Source organism: Pelobates fuscus, chromosome 7 (genome assembly GCF_036172605.1).
Source record: "Pelobates fuscus isolate aPelFus1 chromosome 7, aPelFus1.pri, whole genome shotgun sequence".
NCBI classification, from domain to species: Eukaryota; Metazoa; Chordata; class Amphibia; order Anura; family Pelobatidae; genus Pelobates; species Pelobates fuscus.
Genome location: NC_086323.1, coordinates 79,789,131 through 79,808,469, shown reverse-complemented (window position 1 = coordinate 79,808,469; position 19,339 = coordinate 79,789,131). Strand labels below are relative to the sequence as shown.

The 19,339-nt window shown below is 40.4% G+C and overlaps 1 protein-coding gene across 1 annotated transcript in view; it reads right to left on the bottom strand.

Moving 5' to 3' along the window:
• The window catches only part of FNDC7 (fibronectin type III domain containing 7), a 31,054-nt gene extending 11,939 nt beyond the window's left edge, over positions 1-19,115 (bottom strand). The window contains exons 1-8 of the mRNA XM_063427339.1: positions 18,984-19,115; positions 7,513-7,531; positions 6,419-6,676; positions 6,019-6,273; positions 5,406-5,666; positions 4,957-5,214; positions 3,841-4,095; positions 2,305-2,562 (exon numbers count right to left, since the gene is read on the bottom strand). Coding sequence (XP_063283409.1) covers positions 2,305-2,562; positions 3,841-4,095; positions 4,957-5,214; positions 5,406-5,666; positions 6,019-6,273; positions 6,419-6,676; positions 7,513-7,531; positions 18,984-19,046 — 1,627 coding nt within the window. The 5' untranslated portion in view covers positions 19,047-19,115. The remainder of the gene's footprint in view (positions 1-2,304; positions 2,563-3,840; positions 4,096-4,956; positions 5,215-5,405; positions 5,667-6,018; positions 6,274-6,418; positions 6,677-7,512; positions 7,532-18,983) is intronic.
• Between the last annotated feature and the right edge of the window lie 224 nt (positions 19,116-19,339).

The following is a 19,339-nucleotide window of genomic DNA, read 5'->3' as shown; positions in this document are numbered from 1 at the left end:
TGAAATATCCTGAATAAACATAGAGCCAAATAGGTTTTAAGGCCATGATAGCCTAGTCTAGAGAACCTCCATGAAACCCAGACACGGTCTAGAAAATATAGATCTATTATGTCAACAAGAAAGGATAATGTCCTTCTCTGATATAAATTTAAAACCAAATGGATGGCATCATCAAATCAGAACCTTGACAAACCGTTAACTTCCAGAAATCATACTGGAACAATCAGACACTGTTGGATGAGAACAGTCACACCATGCTATTTAACGTGGGAGAATTACACTACTTTCTGGATGTTTTTATCAAAGGCAATTCACATTGCGTCCTCTTGCCTAGTGAACTACTTACCTGTAGATACAGGAAACAAATCAATATCTGCCTGTCAGAAAGAGGCAGAGCCTAGTAGAGAAATAAGAGCCGGTTATGAAAAACACTGCAACAATGAATATAAATTGCAAAATCAGACTCACAACAATACTACACACCGTGGATGAATTGATACAGTAATGATCAGTTACAGGAGAGGTATAAACCAATAACATTACTAGGCAAAGGCAAAAAGAATCATATACAGATTAGTTGAGGAAAAAAGGAATATCGGTATGAACCGTAGAATTTGTGGTAACTACTAAATTATAAGTAGGCAATGTAGGCCAACCACATCAGTACCTACATTCAAAGATAAACATATTGTTGTAAATAGTAGAGATTATGCCAAAGAGCATAATCAAATTTATTAGAGACTGTTGTGCAACCTGAGTAGGAGATATGCAATAGGCACATGATACATTGTGGCAACAGACATAATAAGCAGGATAGTAGAAGATATTCAGTTATCCTTATGAGAACCAACAATCGCACACTTACTCTTACCTTATCTTCAGATAGTGATGAAGTACTTATGGCAGAGCCTGTGGTGATAATAAGCGGTTGGTTTTATCTGCAAGATATCAACACCAAACCAAGCATATAATCCACAAGTATTAAATCAATGCAATGTTAGAAGTGACCATAACTTATACCGATCTAGGTACAGAGACCATGTAAAAATCAGTCAAATGTTTGTCATCAGCAAGCTGCATTACCTTATAATATGCAGGATGAATCAACCACTTAAAGTCACACATTGGTTGCAAATTCCAGATATAAAGGACACCTAGAAGAATCCCCATGGATATCAGAAGAGAGGTCCATAATGGAACTACGTGTTCAGGGATTTCCTCTATTGTTCTGGTAGCAGGTGAATTTTATCAGAAATAGTAAGCCTGGTAGAATGGTCTAGGAACTGGAAAGACCTTCCAATGTCAATTAAAATACTTGCAATACTCAGTATCAAAGTCCTCTGGAGCATATGAGCCTAAAAGAATACATTTTATTGCAGAAAGGAAATTATAATGTTCCCCTTCAAGGACAGGAAAAAAGACTGCCTGATGGGAAGGGGGAGGATCTATTTATACCAGTTTCAGAGTTCTGTTTCCTGTCCTTTCTGCTGTGAGGGGAGGAGCTAACCCATGAGTAAATGCTGCCATGATTGATCAGGAAAAAAACATCACAACTTTACAAAATGCATATTTCTTCAACTGGATCGGTACGGTGAGTGGAGGAAGGGGAGAAAGTTGGTTTTATGAAGAAAGATACAATCTGCTTTAATCTATTTTAAATGTATCCCTCTGCCCTGAACAAAATGTCTGGAGTAGCATTAGTTTGGTTGTTTTTGCTACCAATAGAATTATATGTATTATGCTTTATTTATCTGTCATCTCGCCTATAAATCATGATGCACATATCCATTGTGCATTGAAGCAGAACCATTAAAGGGCAACCATCATCTCTCTTTGATTTACAGCCTTTAATAAGTCTTCGAAATATACTTGTAATTTGTGCTAATCTTTTTTCATGTGATCCATTGAAATCACAATCTAGTTCCAGTCTGGCACAGTCAGGGCACAAATTGCATCTGGTTCTCCTGTTCTCTCTCTGATGACTGACAGGCCCGAAAGGTAGAATGCATAACGATATAATGAATGGAGCCAAGATGAAGGCACTCAATTTGAGGATAGGGGTAATTAGAGCCACGTGGGTTTCTACATTTCATTTTATTTTTCAAACCTCACAAACACACACATTTTAAATGTAAGAGACAGGTAAACGTTGCAGTGAAAATGCTAGGAAATGACAACCCCTTTCAGATATTATACTTTAAATAAGTAATTTTTATTAAGAAGAAACTATCTTTTCTTATAGTATAATGAAGCTTATAGAACAGAGGCAAATGCCAAATTACTAGCAGGTTTAGGACTACATACCTGTTGTCATCATTTTGGATGCACACGATGTATTACTGCCCCTGGTTTCACTGTATGAATACACTGTGACATTATAGAGCGTGTTGCACTGTAGACCCGAGAGGGCACACACAGTGGCTGTGTCATTACACAGTATTATGTTGGTTCCGTCATCTGCTTTAGTCTCATACATTTCAGCACCACGGACAGCAGTCCAAACTATTTCTAATGTATCGGTGGACACGTATGCAGGACTGAAATCACTGGGGCAGCAGGGAGCTGGAAAAACACGAAAAAGACAGAAACTGGATCTCACAGAGATTCAAAATTCTTGCAACTCTATTTTACACAAGATGATAACATGCAACCTCCAGGATGCCAGCAAAGGAAATCAAGTGGAATCAATACATTATTTGAAGGGCTAATATTCACACTTATCAAAAGTTTTTTTCTTATTATTTTTTTAAGGGCCTTCTATACATTGTTTTTCTTTTTTTTAAATCTGTACATAATATTAGCCAAATCGCTACCAAATATACAATTCAAAGGTTACTCCAGAATTAATTTTTCTAATCTCCCCAGGCCTTCCTGTGGAATAGTGATGAATGACGTCTTTGCGAAGCATGCATACACAAACTAAGCACCGAGCCACTGCTATCTTTTAGACAGAGGTAACAATCTTCAGATAAGTATATATTTTCATCAGTGTCATTTATTTATTTTATTACTGGCATTTATAAGGCGCCAACATATTCCACAGCGCTGTACAAGCCGAGTAAAATTAAAAGGCCTTGTAGCAGGGATGGATGATGATTTGGGGCTGATGACTTAGTTAGTCCAATAAAGAGGTTACATGCCTGTAGGTAAACTTGACAGCTTAAATTTATCTAAATGGCAAGTATATTCAGACATACAAACTACATTTATTAGGTGGAAGAAAAATCAGTAAAACGACTGGAAATAAAAAAAAATACTTCTAGAGACAGTGAAACATGGGCTTCTGAATGGTATTATCCAGTTCAACCACGTATTGTAATTTGAAAAGAAATGCCTCCATAAACCAAGCACTTCGATCGTATGGGGGTGGGGTGACGTACTTGTTTTGTTTTTTTCCCAGTTACATTATCTGGAAGCAAGTGGTTATTTTGTGGGGAAAATATCCGAAACTATGACATCTCATCTCCTACAAAAAGTATTAGTCTGTTCAAATTTACTCTAGTACTGGTTGGCGAACATGACCTTGACAGGGGTCTGGGCAATGAAAGATGTTGATGGTTTGGATTCTGGTTTGTAAAAAAGCTCTTATAATGCCTTTGATGTAAGAAGTAATGGCTGTGGATTGTCTTCTAGATTAGTTTTGGAAGTATATATTGCATTAAAGTTTACTTACATTTCAGTTACATCCCTTATGCAACCATATTCAAATATTGAGCTCCCACCATTAAGAAAACATAGTTTAGCAAAGATATTGCTGATTGGCCATAGATCTGGTGAGGGTATATCAGGCAGCCCCAATCCATTCTAAAATAAACATTTTAAGTCACTGATGGAACATACCTGTTGTGTAGTTGAGAATCTCCCCCAGAGGACTCTGTCCCACCTTGCTATAAGCAAAGACACTCATGATGTATATGAAACCACACTCAGCAGGGAAGTAGCAGACTGTCTGGGATGTATTACAATGGACCTCCAAGCCATCATCGCTCTTCACAAAAACCACATAATACTCAGCCAGGCTAACATTTGACCAAGAAACTGTTAAGTTACCAGGGTTGTCCTCCATGATGCTGATTCCACTGGGTGCACATGGGACTGGAAATAGAAAAGATTTTCATTAAAAATAACACATTAAAACCAAAGTTAAAGCAATGTTTTGTTTGCAAAGTTGGTGGTTATTGACACTTTTATATACTACGATATATATGTTTTGAGGGTTTTTGCACTGCACTCTATTTATGGGAACATTATAAAGATCTCCCCAGGCCTTCTATTATCAACTACTTTTATCTCTGCTGCTGTCCACTTGGATACCTATATAATGTGTCATTATTAGTTAGGTTATTTTTACCAAAATTTGCATTTCCTTTTGTCTCTTCCCAATCAATGCTATAATGAATAAACCCATTTAAGGGCCATTCACTTACCTTGGAAGTTTTAAATTTTAGACCTAGATAAGTACTCTGAAAAATTCCTATTTAGCGAATAACCTTGTGTATTTGATTGTGTTTATAATGGCTACATACAAAAGGGGCTTAGAGCAGGGGTCCTCAAACTCCGTCCCCTCCAGATGTTGCTGAACTTCAACTCCCATGATTCTCTAGCTATCTATGTAATTCAAAGAATCATGGGAGTTGTAGTTCAGCAACATCTGGGGGGCCAGAGTTTGAGGACCCCTGGCTTAGAGCCTTATTTTGACTAGGGGACCAGACTACTGTCCGCATAGTCTTGGTAGTTATATTCAAAGATTCAGGACAAGTGGACAAATTCTCCACATTTACCAACCAAAAATCTTTATAGATGTTCCTGTGTTTTTAAATTCTTGGTCATATTTTTTTTTTGGTAACAAAATAGTTCTGTTCTTGTATGTGGAGCTATTTAAAGCTATCAAGTCTCCAAAAGCAAATAAAAGTTCCATTTGTTAACCCCTTACTATTTCCCATACTGGAAACGTACCAGAATTTAAAGTCCATGTCTTATTGGCCATGGTGGATCCTGCATCATTGCTTGCTGCCAGAGACACTGTATACTCCAGGCCACATTGCAGGGAGGAGATAGTGCAGGGAGACACAGAAGTTGTGCAGTTGATGCTATCATTTTCACTGGAAAGATTCACTGTGTAGTTAACTGTGGCTTCGGCTCCTGTTACTGTAAATGTGGCTTCTAATTCTCCACTGTTGAATATTATCTGAAGATCTGATGGACAAACGGGCCCTAAAAGGAATGTATTGTACATATACAATTGAATGGATAGAAGGGGCAAGACATACATGAAAAAAATTAGGTTTCAGAATATGATTTTTAAATTTACTGACAGTGTATTGGAACAATGTGTGAAAACAGAGGTCGGTTACACTACTAGAACATCTGAGAACACAGTTAACATTAGTTAAATAGATTCTTACGTGTAATTTGGTTTTTGGTGCTGTCATCCCCAGGCGTTCCATCCACATTCCAGGCATGGACTTTGATGGTATAGATGGTGCCAGGATCCAAGGAGGTAAAGATAATGGGTGTGGTAGTTACATTCTGGTTCCATCTGATGCCTTGACCATCAGATCTCATGACAGACACAAAGTATGATTCAGCCAAGGAATCCAGCTCCCAGCTTACAGTGAGTGAATCACTGCTAGAGGAGATCACAGTCACCAAAGGTCCAGGTAGCACTGGGGAATGAAACAAACCATTTACATATGGTAACAGTGGACATACATTTAGAGTTATATATACAACGTGTCAGATGACATTTCCTTCCTCCCCATATTGCCATGTTCTTTTCAATTGCTGCCTCTTGAGTTTAATACCATTGAGTTAACCAAACCAGGAAGTAACACGAGTAGTTATCTGATTGAAGCCAGGGTGGTGTAACAAGGCTAATTTCTTAAAATGTAAAATTCTATGGAAATCTGCACTTGTTGTAAAAGGAAATAAACAGGACAAACTCTTCACACATAAAGCTTTTGAGCAAGATAAAGTGCTTTAAGGGTCTGGAGTGTCCCTTTAATCTTCACATCATACCTGTTTCTGCTTGCCTTGGAGGGGATGGTTGACTTTTTCCAGCAGAGTTGATTGATCTCACCGTTATCCTGTAGGTTGTAGCAGCTTGCAGGCCGGTAACAGTCCCCGGGGAACTAGTGACAATGGTCTCAGCAAAGAATTCTCCATTTTGGGCTGTTACTAAGTAGCTGAAGGCTCCAGTTACCTCAGCCCATTCCACGGTGATACTATTACTTAGTTTGGAATATGCTTTGTCAATGATGGGAACCTCAGGAGCTGTATAGCAAAAAAAATAAATAAAAAAAAAAACAGTTACATTTACTCACTGTACTCTACTCAATCATGTAGCTAAAGATTTATTTTTTTAGTTCACAAATTTACAGCCCGGTCTATTTAGAAATACTTAATATTTTTCACCAACCTGTAAGCTGAAGGGTCTGAGCATGAGCGAGAATGACGCCATCTTTGTCCATGGCTTCCACTGTGACTGTATAGTTGCTGTTTGGCAGAAGATTATTTAAGGTTCCCATGATAATGGCGGCATTATACACCGCAAATGTAGATGAGACTGCAGACGTGACAGGAGATGCCATAATTTTGTAGGACATGGCTCCAACAACTTTTGACCACTGGACATATACACTTCTTGATGTGACGTCATATATGGATACTGAAATAGCTGCAAGGGAGGGAAAAAATGCTTTGTTTCATCTGTTGCACTTTGTATGAATATTGTTTTCTGTAAGTGTCTCCCAAGCAAAAAGATTTTAAAGTGCTGTTCAAGTAGAACAACATATTAACAGCTTTAGCATATCAAATCAGCACTGTAAAAAATATTTGCAACCTTGCCCTTAAAGTGACAAGTCTACTTTTATTTGGCTGGGAGTAAGTGGTCAAGGAGATACAATTACCTTATGTTTCCCTTCCTCGGCATCACTACCTTATTTTTCCACCATGCTTCTTACTGGCAACTTCAACTACTGGGAGCCATTGTTGCTATTATATTGTTGATAATAAGATAATGCATATGGTGCCCAAGAGAGATGACAACTGTTGATGGCTGGTGTGAAACGGCAGGCGATGGTGGTGGAAGCTCCACATATGCCAAAGAAAGGCACTTAGATAAGACAAAGTAGCCCCAAATCTGTTTCATCTATATGTTTAGATTGCACTGCAATTTCAAACTAATTCAAACTTTATGAAAAGCTCAAAAGTGACACTTTAAGAAATAAATAAAAAATAAATACATTTAACAACGTTTTTCTTGTTGTCTCTTCTTTTGGGATTTGAGCAATGGACTAGAATACATGTATAGTGCACATAGAACATGAATATATGAATATTTGCATGCACACATAGAAAAACTTGGATATTTATAATTGATTTCTTTTTACTTTGACATTCATTTTGGTTTTTGAAAAATACATTTGAATTACAGGTTTATTCCAAGCACTATAACCACTACACCAGTTGAATACATATATTTAAAGTGACATCACAGAGAATGAGATTTACCTGAGCTGCTGGAAGCCATCTGGAAAAAAACAAACAAATATGTTTAACATATTAAAATTTCAATTGTAAAATCTAACTTTGGCAAAAAGTTAACAGCAATTTTGCTTGGTCTACTATATTATTATTATTATTATTATTATTATTATTATTATGTTATTTATATAGCGCCATCAAATTCCGCAGCGCTTTACAATGGGTGGACGAACAGACATGTAGTTGTAACCAGACAAGTTGGACACACAGGAACAGAGGGGTTGAGGGCCCTGCTCAATGAGCTTACATGGGCTAGAGGGAGTGGGGTAAAATGACACAAAAAGGTAAGGATAGTATTAGACTAATGACAGTTGCAGAAGAGGAATCAGTCGGGAGCTATTAACAGTTTAATTGATACGCTTTTATGAAGAAGTGGGTTTTTAACGATTTTTTGAATATATTTTTCTTCTCACTGTGTGCATGATTCCATGCTTGTTGTGTTGCAATCTTGTGTTACCGATATTACAAAGTTTAATATTTGATCATTGGTAATTAGAAGCTGTTAAACCCATTATAATGTCTCCCATAGAAGTTAATAAGAGTTGCTAAATGCAAAATAACACTTGATTTCCCTGTTAGGTGGTAAAACGTACCATCTATCTGCTGCTTCAGGTCATTATATCACATTATCCTTTAATAAAAAAAAATGCCTTTATCTAATATTTAAGAACATTTAAAAACTAAAGTCTACCTATATGGATGGTGTACATCAATAAATAATTCTGAAATTGGCAAGTCAGGTGTATGAAAAACACTTAACGACATCCTGACATTATAGATGATCATAGTGGAAGAGCACATGAGCCAAGTGAGCCTTTAAAGTGTGATTATAGAGTCGAGTGAGCCTTTATAGTGTACTTATAGAGCCGAGTGAGCCTTTATATAGCACTTATAGAGCTGAGTGAGCCTTTGTAGTGTACTTATAGAGCCGAGTGAGCCTTTATATAGCACTTATAGAGCCGAGTGAGTCTTTATAGTGCACTTATAGAGCCGAGTGAGCTTTTATAGTGTACTAATAGAGCCGAGTGAACCTTTGTAGTGTACTTATAGAGCCGAGTGAGCTTTTATAGTGTACTAATAGAGCCGAGTGAGTCTTTATAGTGTACTAATAGAGCCGAGTGAGTCTTTATATAGCACTTATAGAGCCGAGTAAGCCTTTGTAGTGTACTTATAGAGTCGAGTGAGCCTTTGTAGTGTACTTATAGAGCCGAGTGAGCCTTTGTAGTGTACTTATAGAGCCGAGTGAGCTTTTATAGTGTACTTATAGAGCCGAGTGAGTCTTTATATAGCACTTATAGAGCCGAGTAAGCCTTTGTAGTGTACTTATAGAGCCGAGTGAGCTTTTATAGTGTACTTATAGAGCCGAGTGAGTCTTTATATAGCACTTATAGAGCCGAGTAAGCCTTTGTAGTGTACTTATAGAGCCGAGTGAGCTTTTATAGTGTACTTATAGAGCCGAGTGAGCTTTTATAGTGTACTAATAGAGCCGAGTGAGCCTTTGTAGTGTAGTTATAGAGCCGAGTGAGCTTTTATAGTGTACTAATAGAGCCGAGTGAGTCTTTATAGTGTACTAATAGAGCCGAGTGAGTCTTTATATAGCACTTATAGAGCCGAGTAAGCCTTTGTAGTGTACTTATAGAGCCGAGTGAGCCTTTGTAGTGTACTTATAGAGCCGAGTGAGCCTTTGTAGTGTACTTATAGAGCCGAGTGAGCTTTTATAGTGTACTTATAGAGCCGAGTGAGTCTTTATATAGCACTTATAGAGCCGAGTAAGCCTTTGTAGTGTACTTATAGAGCCGAGTGAGCCTTTGTAGTGTACTTATAGAGCCGAGTGAGCTTTTATAGTGTACTTATAGAGCCGAGTGAGTCTTTATATAGCACTTATAGAGCCGAGTAAGCCTTTGTAGTGTACTTATAGAGCCGAGTGAGCTTTTATAGTGTACTTATAGAGCCGAGTGAGCTTTTATAGTGTACTAATAGAGCCGAGTGAGCCTTTGTAGTGTAGTTATAGAGCCGAGTGAGCCTTTATAGTGTACTCATAGAGCCAAGTGAGCCTTTATAGTGTATTGGTGGAGCAGAGTGAACCTTTATAGTGTTTTGGTGGAGCCAAGTGAGCCTTTATAGTGTACTTATAGAGCTGATTGAGCTTTTATAGTGTATTGGTGGAGCCAAGTGAGCCTTTTTAGTGTACTTATAGAGCTGATTGAGCTTTTATAGTGTACTTATAGAGCCGAGTGAGCCTTTATAGTGTACTGGTGGAGCACAACAAGCCTTTATAGTGTATTGGTGGAGCAGAGTGAACCTTTATAGTGTATTGGTGCAGCACAGCGAGCCTTTACAGTGTACTTGTGGAGCTGAGTGAGCCTTTATAGTCTATTGGTAGAGCACAGCAAGCCTTTATAGTGTACTTGTGGAGCCAAGTGAGCTTTTATAGTGTACTTGTGGAGCTGAGTGAGCCTTTATAGTCTACTGGTAGAGCACAGCAAGCCTTTATAGTGTACTTGTGGAGCCGAGTGAGCTTTTATAGTGTACTTGTGGAGCCACGTGAGCCTTTATAGTCTATTGGTGGAGCACAGCAAGCCTTTATAGTGTACTTGTGGAGCCGAGTGAGCTTTTGTAGTGTTTTGGTAGAGCAGAATTAGCCTTTATAGTGTATTGGTGGAGCACAGCAAGCCTTTATAGTGTACTTGTGGAGCCGAGTGAGCTTTTATAGTGTACTTGTGGAGCCAAGTGATCCTTTATAGTCTATTGGTGGAGCACAGCACGCCTTTATAGTGTACTTGTGGAGCCGAGTGAGCTTTTATAGTGTATTGGTAGAGCAGAGTTAGCCATTATAGTGTATTGGTGGAGCAGAGTTAGCCTTTATAGTGTATTGGTGGAGCAGAGTGAGCCTTTTCTAATGTACCGGTGATGCCGAGTGAGCCTTTGATAGCATACTGATGGAGCAGACTGAGTCTTTTATAGTTTAGTGGTGGAGCAGACTGAGTCTTTTATTGTGTTCTAGTGGAGCAAAGTGAGATTTTTGTAGAGCATTGGTAGAGCAGAGTGAGCCTTCTATACTGTTCTAGTGGAGCAGAGTGAGCCTTTTGTAGTGTATTGATAGAGCAGAGTGAGCCTTTATAGTGTATTGGTGGAGCACTGCAAGCCTTTAAAGTGTATTGGTGGAGCACTGCAAGCCTTTAAAGTGTTTTGGTGGAGCAGAGTGAGCCTTTTCCAATGTACTGGTGATGCCAAGTGAGTCTTTTATAGCATACTGATGGAGCACACTGAGTCTTTTATAGTGTTCTGGTGGAGCAGAGGGAGATTTTTGTAGAGCATTGGTAGAGCAGAGTGAGCCTTTCATAGTATACTGGTGAAGCAGAGTTAGCCTTTTGTAGCATACTGGTGGAGCAGAGTTGGCCTTTCTAGTGTACTTGTGGATTAGCTATGTAAAATAATTGGAAAATGCTTTTTTCCTTGAAAGGCATCTAAATTGCAAAATGGTTAACACTAAATGGTGGTGGGTATCTGTGGATGCAGATCCGAGGAGCATGTAAAAGTTAAATGTAAGGGTTTACCATGAGAACCTGTTGGTAATTGGTAGCCACAAACATGTACTGACTGTTGGTATTACCAATTTTACCACATGACAGGAGGCTTCATATTTGCATATCTTTCTTTACTGAAAACTCCAGCAGCATAGAAACAGTAACAACCAATCAGAGAAAAGATATGCTGCCCATAAAAGGCCCTGTCTATGACATCACTTCCTCTTTCTTTGCTGCTCCAGCCATCAACAGGTCAGAGTAATTTTACCTCTCTGGTTTATGTACTTATATTGTCTTTTTATTGCACTATTCCTGTTTTCTTACCTTTATTATTGTATTATTACAGTTTTTTCTTATTTTTCTTAATGTATTATTACTGGTTTTTCTTATTTTTCTTAATGTATTATTACTGGTTTTTCTTAATGTATTATTACTGGTTTTTCTTATTTTTCTCAATGTATTATTACTGGTTTTTCTTATTTTTCTTAATGTATTATGACTGTTTTTTTCCTTATTCACCCCTATCTACCTATACCTGTCCCCCTCCTGTTTTCACTTACTCAGTCGCCCTGCTTGTTTCTGTGCCTCTGTTACCTCGCTTCTTTCGGGCTGACGGTCCGCGGGCGTCACGGCTGTCCGTGCCGCGTTCGCCGCGCGGACCGGCCCTTACTGGCACAGGGGGCTGGGTAGGGACAGGTGGAGGGTAGCCGGGGTTAGATTTGTCTCTTGCCGCTCTTTTTCCCTTCCCGCTCGCAGCCGCGAGCGGGTAGCTCTCACCCACTCATGCGGCCGGTGGCCATCTTGGTTCTCGCGGCTCGCGAGACCTGCGACGGCCCCTCTCTCTCTTCACTCGGCGCTTCGGGAATCACCCGATCGCCGCAACGGAGTTGGGGGACCCCCCCCTCAGGGACCCCCCAACCCCCGCTTTACTTCCAGAGGAACTAAACTATTTAGTTCCTTTTAGTAAGTTAACCATTTAATAAATATATGACCACCAGCTAAAATAGTAAGCTAGTAAAAATATATGGACTATTTCACATTTTTCAACCCTTGTCACATGCTATGTATAGATCGGTTAAAAATCCATATTTGCAAGATGGCTTTAAACACTCACTGCTATTGACTTAAAGCTACCACACACAGTTTAGGTGTCATGCTGTTTGCCTGCAAACAAACAGACTGCTATTCTAGCTATATGCATGTTTGAGCCCCAATATGGGCACCTATGAAAAACTCAATGATTTTCATTAAAATGTTTTACATGGGATTACAATTTTTATATATCACCTGTTCCCATAACCAACAAGGTATTTTTACTGGCACCTTTTATCAAATGTTAGTATATAACATTCATTATCTATGTTAAAATTTAATCAATTAGTTTTATAATGTATCCCTTTTTGCCTACGTACCAGTTTTTAAGGTACAAATTTAAGTTTCTGGTAGTCATTACTCTCCATCCTGTGCAAGGTCAGTAGGTATGATCACATTCTGATGGTGGTCCTGTTTTTTATTGTTCGGCACAAGATAGTCTATGCAGGCACAATTGAGTTTTCTTGGTATGAAGGCTGTACTATATATGATATACATACCTTAACTGACATACTGCCTCACTGGTCCCTGCAGGGACGGATGCAACGTTATTTCCCCTCAGGGGTTCAAATTCTGCTATACCCTTCAAAAGGGAATATTATACTGATTACCCGGCACAGGGTTATATTACATTACTGTACCCAAGGGTGCAACATTTATGTGGGTGTCCTCTGGGTATTTTTTCATGGCACACCACCTGGGGTGACCCCCCAGATGTGCATGCAAGGGTGCTGACGGCCCATTTCAATTGATGTGGGTGTCCTCTGATTGCCACGGCACACCACCCGGGGTGAACCCCGATGATATGCACAAGGGCCTGTATTTTCAAGGGATAAACACATACAGCCCTGATTTCACTGACTACGTGCATATACAGCCCTCTCACGGCCTGTCAGTTACTTTAAAGCAACAGTACCATGCAGGATACGGTTTGACGGCAGGACCACTAAGGAAACTGAGTGTACTGCGTAGTACCCTTCACAGGGATACATATATGTATATTTACGGTGCCTAGTGTACATATTGAACGTGGGTGTCCTCTGGGTTATTTTTACATGGCACACCACCTGGGGTGACCCCCAGATATGCATGCAATACTTGCAAGGTACCAATAATTATAATGTGGGTGTCCTCTGGGTACTTTTCATGGCACACCACCTGGGGTGACCCCCCAGATATGCATGCAAGGTCACTGACAGACCATTACCTTTGCTGTGGGTGTCCTCTGGGTTACCATGGCACACCACCTGGGATGAACCCAACCAAACAGACGTGGGTCCTGCGGTTGCAGACCTTATGGAGACAGGCCCCACGCGCCTCTATAATCAGCCTGTATAATTTAATACCGTACATACAGCTCTGGCGTACATTTGTGGTGGACCCGGCTAACCTGACCAGACACCACTACCTGTCAGTCGGGCCTGCACCGCGGCTCTCAGTAGCCAGATTAAACTAATAGAGGTGACCCCTCTACACCTGCCACAGGTATTCATACTCTCAAACAAACTAAACAGGCAATTCAAACCATTTTACCCGGGTGATCCCCAGTTCTGCCAGGAGTCTAGCACTCCTACGTGCTGATCCTCAACCACTACTCCCACTGACTACCACTGTCTCCAAACAGGATGGGAATGAGTCATGGTGGACACTCAACCTTCCCAAGATTTCTAGGCAATGACAAACGCCGCTGTAGCAGCCTCAGTGGAGAAGGTTCTGTTATGGGCTCTACCCCACACCGCTTGATGGAGGACACTTCCTCGAAGTACGTTGGGGAAACCTGACTCGGTGACAGCGGCCGAGGCAGAGGTAGCAATAGCGGCACTAAACCAGAGTGACCGAAGACGGACCATTCCTGGATGAACGCTATTGGCTGCGCAACCCTCTGGGGATGGAAGTATGCGCACGCCTCAAGGCCAAACGCCCAGACAAAGTGGTAGTTGCGCCCGAGCCCAATAGCTGGCGTACTATGCGCCGACAGACGCAATTCTGTTCTGGTGCACATCAACAACACATTATGGGACTTAGGAACTACAAGAATTCGGCCCAAAAGCACAAGGCCTACTATTTGACGTAGTGTTCATGGCAGAACTCAAGGAGCACGTAAATCTATTCAAGTCTCCCCTACGGGGAAGGATGTTTTTGGGAGGACTGGTCGGTAGCGGAACCGAGCCGCCAGCCGCTTCTGGGCGACAGGTTCCAGGTCGTATACACAGTCCTCATATATTTTCTTACTCGCTTCTCTACTAGTGAGTCGACCTACATAGCTAACTGTTTCCAGTTTTACGACCAGCAGCCTCTCTCTGTTTTACGGAATTGGGAGACGATTACCTAAGTCACCGGGGTTCTCCAGACACTACAAGGCTATGTCACAAACACTTCAAGATAGAGGAAATTCATCTTCTACAAGACCTCCTAAGCGATAACGACTGGTTTACTCATTTGGTAGTACACAAACAATGATCGCTTCTCCATCTGAGTTGGGCCAATTCCTCGGTTTTTTCGACATCGGCTTGGAGAACCACGTTCCGCGTCGGTCTAGGGCAAAGATCGCCTCTATAAGGATAGAGGTCAGACACACCCTAAGGTTGGATACGATTCCTCTCAGGATACTCGCCGGATTGCGGGATTCCTCTCCCCCTCTCCTCCTCCATACAAGCGATATTCCCTGGCCCACTACACTTCAGGGCCATGCAACAGCTGATGGCGAGATACGTACGCACCGGCCACTCTTAGAACCACTGGATCTCACTGTCCGCAGAAATGAGGACGGAATTTCGATAGTGATTACTTCACATACAAACTTGAATTGGCTGAACGATCCTTGACTCTTCCTCCGGATGCGAAACGGTGGATGTATCCTACAAACGTGCCCCAGCCGTTCTCCACAATAGCAAGGGTGCTTCGATACACACGTACCCACAAGATATCGCTCCTGCTCATGACACCCCTCGGACAGATCAACCGCGGTTTCCCGGATCGCCTGAAGATGTCGCGCGAAGACCCTCTACTACTCCCTGACTTTCCTCTTCTTCCGACGGGACCGCGAGGGGAAGCTCACTCCCTTGTCAGGGAAGGACTACTGGCACTAGTGACCTGGACGGTTTCAGGGGCTCCTGATCAGTCCACGACCTATTGCATCACCTAAGTCCTTCTATGGGACTCGTAGACTCCCGGCACCAGGAAATGCTATATTTCTGCCTGGTCGGCCTGGAGTGATTGGTGGGTGGAAAGGGATTCCGACCCCTTTACCGCACCTGTCACGCTGATCCTTACTATCTGTCACACCTGGTCTCGTGGGTCGGTCATATCGATCCCTCAACGTGATCTGACCCACCATATCGGCGGCGCACGTTCCGGTACAGGGCAGGTCAGTAGATCAATATTCACTGGTTTTGTCGACTACTACGGGGTGCCGAATTATCGAGACCCCTGGCACCCAAGTACTCACACCTCTGACAGGTGGATGTGGTGCTGAGATCCCTTAGGGAATGATCGGACAATCCTTGTTTGTCACTGAAACAACCTTCAGCCAAACTAGCCCTCCTATTATGCCTCGAATCCTTTAGATGTGTGGCGAACGTTAGGGCTTGCGATATGGATGGTTTCTCTCTCACACCAGATGGGGTTGCCTTTACCATGTCGAGACGAACTAAGTCCGATTCGTCTTCAGTGTCAGACACCACACTATGCGTGGTCAGAACGCTAATGGGTATGCCGATATCAATATCCCCCTTCGAACTCATTCGACGGGTCACCTCCTGACGTCTTACGTGAACCCTCATGGACCGGTGACTACCGCAACACTGACCAGATGGGTCCGTTGGCTATTGTCTTTCGCTGGCGTCGAACCTGGTTTCGGAGCCCACTCGGTCAGGGGAGCGGCGACCTCACAAGACTTTTCAGGCTGACGCTCCCCTAGCCGGCATTATACGCTGCGCGGTCTGGGCGCGAGAAAGTACGTTTAGAACGTTCTATTCCGACAACATCTCATGCTTCCTTCACATTGGTCAATTCAAAGCTTTAAAAATGCAAATATGAAGCCTCCTGTCATGTGGTAAAATTGAAGATTATATTAGCTTTAGTGTACTAATAATCTTAATTTTAGTAATGACAGGAGGCGAATATTTCCCACCCTATAGGATCCCTCCCATGTTTCTCGTGTGGAACAGAATATGCCCTTTATGTTCAGGAAGGTAAGTACGTTATGGTTTGTATGTTTGTTAATTAGACCCGTATCTTGAGGGTCTTGTATAGGTTGAATATTAGACATGAACCTTGAATTATGTGGTGTTTATAGATTCTTAAATACCATTGCTTTAGTATTAATATATGTTGATATGTTTTCACACTCTAATGTTCGTTGGTATGTCAGATGCTTAATGCTTATTGTATGCGGACAAGTTATCACGCCAGAAACCTTTCACCTTTTTCTTCTTCTTGCAGCGTGAACGTCTTCTCATCGAGACAAAGATTCACCTTCCATACCTCTGCATCACGGAACTACTGGAGTTGGATATTCTAATATGTTTTGAACTGTTGACGTAATATGATTATGTTTATTGTTGCTGTTTATTGTTTCGCTTCAAAGAAAGAGGAAGTGATGTCATAGACAGGGCCTTTTATGGGCAGCATATCTTTTCTCTGATTGGTTGTTACTGTTTCTATGCTGCTGGAGTTTTCAGTAAAGAAAGATATGCAAATATTCGCCTCCTGTCATTACTAAAATTAAGATTATTAGTACACTAAAGCTAATATAATCTTCAATTCCTTTCACTAATACCCTGGATTACAACAAACAATCATTAGCATTAGCAATATGATCCGTATGGGTTTGTATTCACTATGCAGAAACTGCTTTAAACTGAAATTAAGCTTTCAAAACTGTGGCAAAATAGTTGGATTGGGGGAAAAAGAATATATCCCAGCCACGTTTTAAATACTTTTATCACTTTTATTCACATAATTTGACGGTTTTGCAAGTTAATTGCCACTAAAACAAAGGTCAATTCTTAGTAATGCCCCATGATAGCTCAGTAAACTAAAGTATTGCATCGTTTTCCGTATGAATGTGGCATTGAATAAAATATCAGCTAAACACTTAATTCACAGAAACCCAAAGTATAGCTGGGTTGGAGAATTTTGGCTTAAATGCTGTAAATCATATTCACATTTGTAACTATTACCAACTCACTACAGTACACTCTTTGAGAAAAAACATGTAATTTCTCCCTAAAGACTGCCCAGTAGCAGTATATTAAACTCTGTTCAACACATGTTCTTTGAGCCAGTTGTCACCATTTTGTTACCAGCAATCAAATGAAATTTGTATTGCAATTAGCAAAGACTAATTATTGTTGCAGTTAAAGAACAGTAAATGTGACTACTAACATTCTATTTGCCAGGTGGAGTGATTCCCTGGTTGCTATGTGAGATTAGCACAGGTAATGAGTTCATATATCCGGTGAATAGCTGTCTGCTGAATCTCTTCATTCATAAACAGGAGAATGTTTCCAGCTGCTGACAGACAAATTTGGCTCATACAGTTCAAGTGACCTTTCCACCTTCCGACTGTAAATTCCTAACCAGGCTGCGCTGGTGTAAGGAACCCTAGAATTCTCCCCAGACAGAAAATATTGTCATATTTAAATGGCCGGCCTGAAGGTACGTCTATCAAGGCTAAACAAGAACTGTCCTGGGACAAAGTGCTAGGACAGGCATAGGCAACCTTCGGCACTCCAGATGTGTTGGACTACACCTTCCATGATGCTTTGCCAGCATTAAGGGCCTTATGGGGGTTGTAGTCCACAACAAGTGGAGTGCCGAAGGTTGCCTATCCCTGTGCTAGGATATTTTTGTAGAACCCCACAGAAATATATAAATTCCTTTCTTTTTTAATTCCTACGAATACAGGGGTTTATTTGTGAAACAGTGAGCTGTTTATTTGATGTGCAAAATTTATACTAAGTTAGTTAGTCTGGTGACAAATATATCTGATTCTGCTGAGTTGGTTATATTTTGTAAGTCACCAAAATTTACAATTTAGTAAATAAACCCTTTAGTGTTTTTCTCCCATCGTTTCTCAAATTTTGTGATGACAGATAACTTCATTGACTTTATTCATTAAACAGAGTTGTAGTGAAGTGAAATTTAAAAAGTAAAATGTAATTCAAAATAGCCAATCTAGGAAAAATCTTTTATTTTGCAATTCGATTTTCAGTTCACTACCACTCACCATTTAGTTGATATTTAATGGCTCAAGTTATTGTTTAACGATACATGCTATGATGGTGTTTTATTAATAGCAATAACAGCGTATTAAAAACTTTGATAATTATTCATTCCTAATCCACAAAAGACTGATTAACGATATACAATCAGTGTTATTAATTGCAACTGACAGTGTGATTTAGGAGTTACTGAGAGATTAATTTAATAATGTTATCTTTTTATTCAATATTGAAACTAAAATATCTGATCTGGCAACATTTTCCAACTCAACTATATTACCATCTTGGCTATATTTCACAATTTGTATTTTTTATTCACTATAATTTGACGCTTAGTGAATAAATAGGGGACAATACTCACACCTTGAATTTTTAAAATTAACAAAGATAAGATATTACTTGTAATTATTATTCTGTTTTCTTGTTGAAAGGCAAAGTAATACATTGCGAAACAGAAAGATTTGCTGTAACCTGCTGCAACAAAGAAGTTAACAATTTTACCAGGACACGGTTTTTAACTCTAAACAAATGAATCTGCATTAAAATGTATAGATGTGCATTGGCTAAATAAAAAGAAAGTTGGTTCACTTACGGCCGGCAAAGTATAAAGCAGGATTGTGAGCACAAAATGATAATTTGGAATTCTTATTCCCATCTTCTGCCTTGTAGGTTTCTGCACACCTTCTAGACTGCGTGTAACAAATGATATGAAAATACAGGTCTGTCTAGGCTCCCTCCCTACAGTCTATTGATTGAATGAGGGTGGAGGTAATACAGGTGTATGCTCTAAGATACTGTATACTCAAGTTATCAGACCACCCCTTCATTGTTAAAAGAAAAGTCACTGAATCAAGCTTTGTACTGTTGATCTATGTAGCATGTCTTGCAGAGACAGATTAAGGTTGTCCAGGGCTCTAGGAAAGAAGCCAAATTGGGGCCCACTCCTAG